This window comes from Protopterus annectens, chromosome 2.part0 (genome assembly GCF_019279795.1).
Source record: "Protopterus annectens isolate FY-2018-M chromosome 2.part0, PAN1.0, whole genome shotgun sequence".
NCBI lineage: Eukaryota > Metazoa > Chordata > Ceratodontiformes > Protopteridae > Protopterus > Protopterus annectens.
In genome coordinates, this window is record NC_056728.1 from 432,967,354 (window position 1) to 432,979,536 (window position 12,183).

Below are 12,183 nucleotides of genomic sequence, written 5' to 3' on the forward strand. Positions count from 1 at the left end.
CAGGCCTAAACAATGGAGTGCTCCTACCTCCAAAAGCGGAGAAGACAAATCACAACCTTACAGGAAACAGTCCCAATGACTTTCCTCTACCAGATCCAAGCACTTTTTCTTTTGGCAGCCCCCTTAGGGAGAAAACTAGCACTTTTTTCATCAAATTGGCAAATGGTTACCCAAGACAAATGGGTCCTGAACATTGTGTCTCAAGGCTACATGTTCCATTTCCACACTCTACCAAGGTCAAAAGGTATGCCAGACCTTCCACACAATCAATGGGCAGAGGCACAAAAAACAAATTACAGCCCTCATGGACATGAGGGCCATTCAGCAAGTACCGCAACAAGAGCAGGGGCAAGGATTTTACTCCAGACTTTTCCTAGTACCCAGAAAGGACAAAACCTGGAGACCAGTACTGGACCTGTCTATTCTAAATACGTTTCTGGAAGTTCCAAAATTCAAGATGTTGACTCTACAGCAGCTACTGCCCATGCTGGGCAAGAAGGCTTGACTCGTAACTTTGGACCTAAAAGAGGCATACCTGCATGTCCCAATCAGACAATGTTGCAGAAGATACCTCAGATTCATGGCTGGCTCAATGCATTACCAATTCTCTGCACTGCCCTTTGGCTTATCTACTGCGCCCAGGGTATTCACAAAATGCCTGGCACCAGTAATTATGTTTTGCAGACAAAGAGGAATTCAAATATATTCCTACTTGGACTGCCTAATTCAAGCAGAGAACAAAGACATTCTTCTAAAGCATCTGGCGATTGTAAAAAGATTACCAATTGGCCTAGGGTACACAGTAAACAATAAATCAAAACTAGTGCCCTCTCAAGAGATAATGTTCCTGGGTGCAAGCTTAAATACAACTGCCCAGATGGCTTATCTCACGCCAGACAAACAAAAGCAACTGACTACTTACTTCAAGAAATTGGCAACAAAAACCCACTTATCTGCAAGGAAAATCCTGCAGGCCTTGGGTTTCATGGCATCCTGCATTCTACTAATTCTATATGCCAGACTGCTTATAAGGAAACTACAATGGTACCTAAAAAGTGTTTGGACTCAGCATTGCCACAGCCTGGAGACAGTAATTGCACTCATTCCCTGCCTGCAACAGAAGTTTCGATGGTGGGCAGACGCCTGTCACCACAACAAGGGTCTGCCATTCAGTTTACCCACAGCCAGACAGATGCTGACAGTGGATGCATCAGATTATGCCTGGGGGGCCATATGGCAGGAAAATGTATTCAGGGCACATGGCCTGCAAACCAGATGCATCTTCACATCAATCAAAAAGAGATGCTAGCTGTTCAAAATGTCCTGACAGCTTTCAAGGACCTGCTTCATCCAGGACAGTTACTGATAAAGACAGACAACACTACGGTCATGTGGTACATAAACGAACAGGGAGGTACACATTCCTACCCCCTCTGCAGACGAGCAATGACCTTATGGGACACAGCATTGACTTTTCAAGTTCACCTGCAAGCACAATTCCTGCCAGGAAAAACAAATACTCTGGCAGACGAACTAAGCAGAAACCTCATGGATCCCCACGAATGGAAACTGGATCCGCAAGTCTTCAGCATGATAATAAGGAAATGGGGATGCCCAGACATAGATCTATTTGCCTCCCCTCACAACTGCCAATTCCAGACATTTTGCACAAGGATTTATCACAAGCAAGCATGGAAAGTGGACGCCCTATCCTTCAGCTGGAAAAATCTAACAGTATATGCTTTTCCCCCCACTGCCTCTCCTTCCCAGGGTACTCCTAAAGGTCAGACAAGAGAAGTCAAAAATGATAGTGATTGCACCAGACTGGCCACGCCAGCACTGGTACCCAATCCTAAAGAGCTTGTCTCAAGGTCCAGCATGGATATTGCCTTGGACTTCTCACTTGCTGACCCAACAAAACAATCAGATCCTGCACAGCCAACTCAGGACCTTACATCTTGGCAGCATGGCAGATAATGTAGCCATTCAGAACACTCTTCTTTCAAAAGCTGTTATGGGTGTCATCTTGGAGGCCCAGTACCAGAAAATCTTATGCAGAAAAATGGAAGAGATTCTGTGCTTGGAACCAGGAACAAGGCATTGACACGGGTGTACCATATATCCCTCAGATTTTACAATACTTAACTGAGATGCTGAACAAAGACCTTTCTTTCTCATCAATTAAGATTCATGCCTCTGCCATTTCAGCCCATTACAATACGGAACCACCTATCTATTCTCATCCTTTAATAAGGCAGTACCTCAGAGGAGTCAAAAACATTAGGCCTCCAAGGAGAGCACCAGTTCCGGCCTGGGACCTCAATTATGTTTTGGAAAAACTCACACTGCCTCCTTTCGAGCCAGCATCAACAGCAGATATAAAATTCTTATCCTGGAAAACCGCTCTGCTCCTAGCAATAACCTCTGCAAGGCGAGTCTCGGAGTTACAAGCACTCATGGCTGTGGAACCTTTCATCATTTTTCATCCAGACAGGGTTTCTCTGAGGACAAACCCTACATTTATGCCTAAGGGTGGTGTCCAGTGTGGCCCTCAACCAAACCATTCACTTGCCTACCTTTTATCCAAATCCACAGAACAAGGGTGAGAAAATTCTGCATTCTTTGGACATACACAGGCAGTTAAGCTTCTACTTGGACAGAACTAAAGCTTTCAGAAAGACTGAGCAATTTTGTGTCATATGCTGCAGGATCACAAGGAAAGGCTATCTAAAAACAGACCATTTCTAAATGGATAGGCCATTGAATCCGTTTCTGCTATTTTCAGCATGGCAAATCAGTGCCTAAGCGCATTAGCCCTCATTCCACCAGAGCAGCAGCCACTTCGGCAGCCTTCCTCAGAGGAGTACCAACCAAAGATATATCAGAGGCTACAACTTGGAGTTCTGTGCACACCTTCACAAAGCACTACCACTTACCTCTTTACTCTACGTCCAGAGCAGGTTTTGCCACTGTAGTTCTGCAGGGCCTCATAGCCTCTCCTAATCCTATTTGGCCCAACCACCCAACCTCAGCTTTGGGATTCAACCCAAGACTAATGACTAAAAGAGTGAAACACGATGAACATAGTACAGTTGTGTACCTACCATAAATGTAGATGTTAGAGTGTATTCACTGTTGCAGTCCAGGTTACCCACCCACCATCCCCCTTTTTTCTTTTCTGGGATTTATCTGCACTTCTCTATCCTATACAACCTATTTGGTGTATTTGTTTGTAGATGAAGGAAATGTTATTTTTGTACAAGCATTTTTATTGGCATATTTTTTCAGCCTACCTATTTGGGGGCACCTGATATCTGGGGCAAGAAAAACTAAATGGCGTCTGCTGCATCTTTTATACCCCTGGCGCATTGACGTCAGGGAAGAGGCAACAGCAACCAATGCTGGACCTAGACTTTGGAATCCTGGCCGACTGCGGGTAGCCTGCCAGCAGGATAACCCAAGAGTAAGGACTGCAACAGTGAATACACTCGAACATCTACATTTATGGTAGGTACACAACTGTACTTTCCTATCATCCCTTGCCTGCAGCTAGAGTTCCTTTGATGGGCAGAGGCCTGCCGGCAAAACAAGGGACTGTCGTTCATTCCACCCCCTGCCACTCAAACCCTGACTACAGATGCATCAGATTATACTTGGGGGGCGCATCTGGCACGGAGGTGCATTCAGGGCCTATGGAGCCCAAATCAAATGCAACCAAGATATCAACCAGAAAGAAATGCTAGCTGTACAAAATGCTCTGACAGCCTTCAAGCACTGTCTTCATCCAGGACAACTATTTATAAAGACAGACAAAACCACAGTCATGTGGTAAAGCAGGGGGAGTACCCATTCCTAACCCCTTTGCAGACTAGCCATGGCATTGTGGAACACGGCCTTGACTTACCAAATACATCTACAAGTTCAATTCCTGCCAGGAAAGCAAAATGCTCTGGCAGACGCACTACGCAGAAGTCTTATGGACCCACACAAATGGAAACTGGATCCACAAATCTTCAGCATGTTGACATGCAAATGGGGGGAGCCCAGACATAGATCTTTTTGCCTCACCCCAAAATTATCAGTTGGACAAATTCTGCACAAGAATTCATCACAAAAAAGCTTGGAAAGTAGATGCTCTGTCCTTCAGCTGGAAAAAAACTATCAGTCTACTCCTTTCCTCCTTGCCTCTGCTCTCCAAGGTCATACTAAAAGTCGGACAAGAAAAAACAAAAACGATTCTGATTGCTCCAGACTGGCCTCGCCAACACTGGTACCCGCACCTACGCAATATGTCGCACCTTCCTCCTTGGTACCTGCCTCTGACACCTTACCTACTGTCTCAGCAGCGCTATCAAATTCTTCACACTCAACTCCAAACTCTGTATCTTGCAGCATGGCTAATCAACTAATTTCACCAGTTACATCTCTCAGCAAACAGGTGATGGATGTCATTTTTGGAAGCTAGAAGGCATAGTGCTAGAAAATCTTATGCGGACAAATGGAAAAGATTCTGTGCCTGGAACCAAGCACAAGGAATAAGCACAGCAATGCCCAGTATTCCTCAGATTCTGCAATATTTAACTGAGATGCTTCACAAGGGCCTATCTTTTTCTTCTATAAAAATCCATGCCTCTGCCATTTCAGCTCACTATAACACAGAGCGTCCCCTCTTTTCTCATCCTCTGCTAAAACAGTACCTCAGAGGGGCCAAAAAGTTAAGACCTCACAGGAGAGCACCAGCTCCTGCATGGGACCTCAATTTTGTTTTGCAAAAACTCTCTCTACCTCCTTTTGAGCCAGCTGCTACTGCAGATTTATAATTTCTTTTCTGGAAAACAGCTTTCCTTTTAGCAGTCACTTCATCTAGAAGGATTTCAGAGTTAGAGGCCCTTATGGCAGTGGAGCCTTTCATTATTTTTCATTTGGACAGGGTGGCTCTCAGGACCAATCCATCTTTCATGCCTAAGGTGGTATCCAGTGTGGCTCTTAATTAGACCATTCATCTGCCAACTTTCTTTCCCAATCCACGAAACAAGGGTGAGTGGATTCTGCATTCATTGGATGTACACTGACAACTTAGATTCTACTTAAACAGGACAAAACCTCTAAGAAAATCTGAGCAACTATTGGTGGCATTTGCTGCAGGGGCAGAGGGAAAACCTATTTCAAAGCAGACCATTTCTAAATGGATAAGCCATTGTATTCGTTTCTGCTATGTGCACAATGGTAAACCTATCCCCATGGGGTTCAGATCTCATTCCATCAGGTCTGCATGTACTTCTGCAGCCTTTCTCAGAGGGGTTCCTCCCAGAGACATTCTAGAAGCTGCTACCTGGAGCTCAGTTCATACGTTCACCAAACATTACTATTTACCTCTCTTCTCTAAATCCAGAACTGGCTTTGCCACTGCCGTCCTTCAGGGCCTTATAGCTGCTCCTAATTCTGTATAATTCCATCCTCCCAACCATAGCTTTGGGAATCTACCCAAATGTAATGACTGCAACAGTGAAACATGAAGAACATTGTACATTTGTGTACACTTACCATAAATGTAGATGTTGGAGTGTTTCACTGTTGTAGTCCTGGTTACCCACCCTCCAGCCCCCTGTTTTTCTCTTACTATACCTCTACTTTCTTTTACTGTGCTTAAAAGCCTTTTTGGTGTATTTGCTTTTGTTTGGAGGAATATTTTTTGTGTTCTAAATTTTATATATATATATATATATATATATATATATATATATATATATATATATATATATATATATATTTTGCTCCCCATTTGGCGGGCACCTGACATCTGGGGCAAGAAAAACTGATGAAAATGGCATCGGCTGCATGTTTTATACCCCTGATGACCTGACTTCATGGAAGAAGGGACAGCAACCGACACATTGCCCCATTTGGCATGTACCTCACTAGACATCTGCAACAACTGGAGAGGCCACAAAAGTACCTGACGAAGAGGATCCTAGGCCTTAAACACTTATCCTGTATGGACAGACTCAAAAAAACTCCCAACTATTCTCCGTGTCATTCAAAAAACTCCCAACTATTCTCCATGTCATATCACTTACTTGGTGGGAAATAGAAAATCCACCCTGGGGATCACTCCAGTGGCTTTACTCGACAGAGGCACTAGGAACTAAGGTTGGGTGGCATGATGTAAGGGTAATCCTATGGGCTAGGCTTTTAAAGGCTCCAGGGCCATTAGCCTAGTGCACACCTATGAACCTATGGCTTCTTGAAAAAGCTGAAGAGTAAGGAAAAATGAGAGAAAAGGAAGAAAAAAGTAATGTGCATAGTATGTGGAGTCCAAGATGGAGGAAAAACAGAGGAAGACTGGAGGGTGTGAGAGTGTGTGTGTGTATGTGGGGGGGGGGGTGTACTGATACAGTAGGTCTAGGGTGCCATTTCACCCAATTCCAGAACTTTACATAAAGCTGCTGCAATGCATCATTGTTGCAACTAAATGTAAACTGAATGTAACTGTAAATGTCTCTTTGTGAGATGGTCCAACCTAGTGTGCTACACAGGCCTGTTGTAATGCAAGAGTGTTATAGCTACAGGTCATTCTGTGTGCACTACTCCTTAAAGTTTGCAGTAGCAACTAAAATGTTGCTTAGGAAGGGTGGCAGTGACAAGGTGATACTTAGACTTGAGGTGCCCAGGGGGCCCCAACTTGACTTCTGCTGGGGGCACCCCAAAATGCTAACACTGGCCCTGACTTTGAGAGACAGTTAGGAAACACATTTATGCCATTAACAAAGAGGATGAAGGGAATGCCCTAGCAAGACATGTTTTAAAACATGGCACTTACACATAAGTTTATATTTTTAGTTATAGACTTTTCCCCTCGTACTCACAGGTTAGGTAATTTCAAGAATTTTACAGAGCAAAAGGAAATTAAATGGATAATTAGGATGCAGGCAGATAGGGTTTTGGCCTTAATGACAAGGTAGCACTTAGACCATTTTTAGCTGATAGACCCTTGAAGCATTAAATTATGTGCATTTTAAAGCGTGCACGGATTTCATTCTTGTATTTTATTCTTTTAAACAAATGTTTTAGAATAGATTTAATTATTGCATTATTTAACATATTTGTACATTTTTTTGATATATACACAATCTTCGTGAATGAAAAAGTTTTTATGATAGTCTTTTTATGTTGTAGCAGTCTTGCACATATATATTAATATAGACATACCCCTATTACTTTAAAATTCATTGCAAGCTTTTAGTTTTTAATTAATTGGTTTCAGATAATTTAAGCTGATTGCAATTTGATTGCTTTTAATATTATAAATATGTTGGGGTCTTCATATGTGTGTATTAAAGTCTGAAGAAGCGTCCTTTGGGGTGTGAAAGTGCTTACTCTTACAATAAAATGTTGCTTTTTCTGTGAAATTTGCTCCAGTCATGGTGCTCTCTCTTTTTTTGCTTATTTAGCACAAAAAGTCCTCGCTCAAGCCCAACCAGGACCTACTGTGTTTGGGCTGTAGATTGGACACCATAATCATGCAGGCCTACTTGCCTCAGGAAAAGGTACAGTGTCTTGCAGCGTATTTTCACAGCCTTTCCACCTTTGACCAGTGCTTGGCCAGAGAGCTCTGAGATTCATGGCAGCTACTATTCCCAGTCCTTCTAACTGCACTGAATTTGAGGAAAATTCAGTGGTAGCTGAAAACAGTCTGGTCCCAATATTCTCATCCTGTAGACACTGTGATTCCTCTCATACCTTGTCTTGGGAAGGAATTCTCATGGTGGGTGGATCAGATGAAACTCAAGCCAGGATTCCACTTCTCTCCACCAGTCACAGTTCAGGAGATGTACACAGATGCTTTGGATGAAGCTTGGGGGGCCTGGACAAGCACCTACAGAGTCCAGGGCAGATTGCAGCCAAAATTCCAAAGGGAACGCATCCTGAAAGAGATGAGGGCACTCATCTAAGCTCTTCAGGTCTTCTCATGTATCTGGAGGCCTGGTCCTCTTTGAATATTTACAGGTAGCACAACAGTTGTGTGGTACTTAAGCAAGGTAGCACCAGATCTTACCAACTGTGCACAGTAGCACAGAAGATCTGTGACCTTGCTACCGAGAAAAGCATGTCCCTACTTGTCATATATATCTCATCTCTGGCAAGCCTTTATATCTCCCCAGAGTCTGCCTCTCTGTTTGGCAACAGATAGTGTCAGACAAATAGGTTATAAGAGTGATCCATATGAGGTAAAAATGGTAGTGGTAGTCTTTACCTCAATTTCAGGAGATTCCTTGTCATTCATTAGATCAAACTACCTTTTCCGTTCCTGTCATTCAGCATCTGTTGACTCTGGGGGGTCATGGAGACTTTCCCTTCTCTCTCTGTCTAGGAAAGGTTTTTATCCGTGCCTTTTGCAAACTGCAAGGTATTCACATTTTTAGTATTTAGGTGACTTGCTTATCTTTACAGAGTCCCTTTCAAAGTGTCCGGAGTCTCTCACTTGGGTGACCGATATCATTCACAGACTGGACATTCAGGAAAGCATTCAAAAGTTGTGTTTGACTTCTTCCGACAGGATTGTTTTCCTGGTGTGTCTCCTAGATATCTCAGTTCAAAGAGGTTTTCTTCTACAGGAAAAGAGAGATCTATTCTTGATGTATTCCTGAGTTGCTCTGCTCGGTCCAGGACTTCAGCAAGTAAAATTATTCATGGCATCTATTGGGGGGGGGGGGGTTCCAAATCTTACTCTGTGCAGTTTAGCTATGGTAATCTGGAATTCAGCACAGTCTCACTCTACATGTCTTTCTTTTCATCATAGCAAAAGATGAGGACAGACAAGCTGAGAACAGGACAAGCACAAATGAAAATTAAATCATGGAATCTTCCAGGATTTGATCCATCTGTGGGAAGCACCTCTTGATAGATGTTTTCACCTCCATTCACAACAAACAATAGTAAAATTGTGTTCCAGGACTCCTTAAAAGCATGCCTGGGAAATGGATGCCTTTTAATTCCCTTGCAATTGAAAGTGTTTGTTTGCCTTTTCACTAATATCCAGGGTTATTATGAAGATTCAAAAAGACCCTCCAAAGAGCATTATGACAACTCCCTTTTTACCCAGGCAACAGCGATTCCCCCTTCTTTTGGAAATGACCAAGGGCAGTTATCACAAGATCCCTCACAGACTATGCCTACTCTTAAGAGACAAGGGGTTGTTTGATGCACTGCAGCAAGAAGTAACTTCCACTAACTGCCTGGATGACAGAAGAATCTTAATACCTTTTTGGCACCTATTTTCTGAGGACATGCATTGGGTATTAAAGGAGGCAAAGAAACCTGCTATTAGAAATTCATATGTTAGTAAACAGAAAAAATTTAGTTAGTGCCAGAGTAAGAAATAAGATTCTTTCAAGGCTAGTATTTGTATTATTTTATTGTCCGCTGCCCTTTCTTACTCCTCTATCATAGTTGATTTGTCAGCCATTTCTGCAAGCCTACCCATGGAACCCTTTTCCCTCTTTCAAGGCATTCCTACTTCAAATTTTTTTTAAAGGGGTTCTGCTTACCCATCCACCTAGAAATCAAGTGGCTTCTCCTTGGGATCTTCATCTTGCTGTCTGGTTCAGCAGAAATCTTGGGTTTTCTTTGCATGCGCAGTCTTCTAACTTTACTATTTTTGAAATCGCTGTTCTTGAGAAACCTCATACTCAGTCAGCCTTTTATTTCAACCTTTGCTTTTTGCCATTTTATCACTTCATCTGAATAGTTAAAGCTTCTTCAATTTTTTCCATCCTTTTGTTATTTAAGTTTATGTATTCCTTCATTGTTTTATGTATTTTAATCATCTGTGAGTATCTTTGATTTTTTCCATCTAAATTACTGAAAGGCATCTCTTGAACCAAAGCTGATGCTTGAATTGCTTTTTGCCGAACAGCTGTAGCATCTTTGCCAGACAGTGTTTTCTTTTCACCTTTTATGGTTAATTGTCTTTCAGGTTCTCCAAATTTCTTCTTTACAAGCATCCAGGCAGTGTAGTTAGTAGCCAGTAATTGATTTTACCCAAATAGCTTCAGTGGCACTCTTCTCCCCCCCCCCCCCCCCCTCAGTTTTTGTTTTCACACTGGGAGAGCTGAAATTAAGCCACTCTTCAATGTGTAGCTATTTTGGAAATCCCTTGGAATATGAATTTTGTTGTAGAAAAATTATTTGACTCCATTTGTATCAGCTCTTCAGGCTGATTTGAGGTTCTTAACAGAAAAAAATAGCTTTGTTGATTCCACTGACTTGTGCAAGAAGGGTGTTTGAGTTGCAAGCTCTCATAGTGGGTCAGCCTTACCTTGTTTTCTGCAAAGATTTGATTTCTTTTCAAACTATTCCTTCATTTATGCCTAAAATGGTGTCAGAAGTTTACCTTAAGCCAAGCTATCTATCCCCATATATTTTTTTCAAAACCTAAAAAGGATACTTTTATGTAAATGTCACCAGTATTATCGTGACAAAATAAAATCTTTCTGAATGTTTGATAAGTTTTTTCATTTTTTATGAAGGTATTTTTCAGGATTCTTTGAATCATGGCATCTATGACGGGTGCTGGGTCAAAGCACATTTCCAAATGGCTGTCTCAAGCTATTACCTTTTGTTATACCCGCAACTAAACTATTCTAGGCAGGTTCAAGGCTCATTATACCAAAGCCTTGACTTCATCTGTGGCTTTTTGGAAAGGGGTGGCATCTAGAAGTATTCTAGAAAAAGTAACCTGGTTGTCTGTGAATACTTTTACAAATCTCTGTAAACTAGATTTCCCCTCCAGGTGTAGGAAATTCCCCAGGGCTCCTGGACCTTCATCCTTTCTCCTCTCGGTCATGTTAAGCTATAGTAGTCTACTCATACTGAAACCGTGATCCATATGATTAGCATAGTACAGTTGTATAAGTAAACGTGCCATAATCATAGATGTTTGATTCATACTGCAGTATCTGCTCACTCACTTGCTCCCTCCCTCTTCCTTATTTTTGTTTATTTTTTATGCCAGGGTGTCGACATTTAATAGTATTTTCCTATCCTTGTTCTCTTCCAGGCTTTAGCCTCCCTCTATCTCTTGACATAAAAGCTGTGAAGGGCTTGGTGCCTAAACCTGAATTTGAATCAGCTGGAAATAAGCTGAATAATGGTATTTGTGTGTGGAAAGTGCCCTGAAGCTTTGGAATGTGGCAGGCTATTTGCTTGTGTGGATATTACCCATGTAGCTTAGGCTACTGCAGCAGTGATCATTCAAACATCTAATGTTACACTAAGTTTATTTACACTACAGTACTTTTTGTGATATAGTGGTAGTGTAGTTATCTCAGTCATGGGATTTAGAAGCTGCATATTGTATAAAATGAAAAGTAATTTTAAGCATTTTCAGTTTTTGGAGTTAACAGATTTAAAGAAGGTAACTTAGTTGGCTGCATGATTATAAAATGAGTTAAACTCAAGTCATCTTTTGTACAACTTTATTTACAAGTACCTTTTTTTCTGTAGGTGGAACTACGCTGTTACTGGTATTTTGGAAGTAAATGTGAAACCCAGACTTCATATGTGGTCCTGGAAGCACATTCGAGCACATAGACAATGTGTAAAAAAATATAAAGAGCTTTACAAAACAAAAATGACTACAAAAAAGCCAAGTGAAGCAGTTGTCAAGGCTGTAGAGGTCAGTGAAAGTTTGGTTATAGGTATACACTGTCTAACTATATTTAGATATGCATTAAAAGTAATATGAAAGATGCATTTATCTCATTTTTTGGTTATTTGTGTTCAGTGAAATTAGCGTGAAAATACAAAACTGTATGAAATACTTTTGTTTCATTCTTGATTTTAGTTTTGTTTTGTCAATATTTAATTGTAGAAAAGGTGTTTACCTTTAAAGTGGTGTGTGTGTGTGTGTGTGTGTGTGTGTGTGTGTGTGTGTGTGTGTGTGTGTGTGTGTGTGTGTGTGTGTGTGTGTGTGTGTGTGTGTGTGTGTGTGTGTGTCTGATGAACTTGTCTTTGGTAAACTGTTGGACTTACATCAGCAGGTAAAAGCCTTGCTTGGCAGAGACCTTAAAAGTGTTCTGCTGAAACTCAGGACTGCTGATACTAAAGTATTTGTTTTTCGCTGTTGTGGTTTCATTTTCAGGCTGCATGGAACCCTTTCCTTCTCACCATCTGTCATGTTTA

The 12,183-nt window shown here is 41.6% G+C and overlaps 1 protein-coding gene across 2 annotated transcripts in view; it reads left to right on the plus strand.

Annotated features, from left to right (window-relative positions):
• The window catches only part of VPS13A (vacuolar protein sorting 13 homolog A), a 4,910,496-nt gene that overhangs the window by 961,993 nt on the left and 3,936,320 nt on the right, over positions 1 to 12,183 (plus strand). For both annotated transcript variants that reach the window (XM_044060868.1, XM_044060869.1), the window contains exon 13: positions 11,506 to 11,677. In XM_044060868.1, the coding sequence (XP_043916803.1) occupies positions 11,506 to 11,677 (172 nt within the window). The remainder of the gene's footprint in view (positions 1 to 11,505; positions 11,678 to 12,183) is intronic.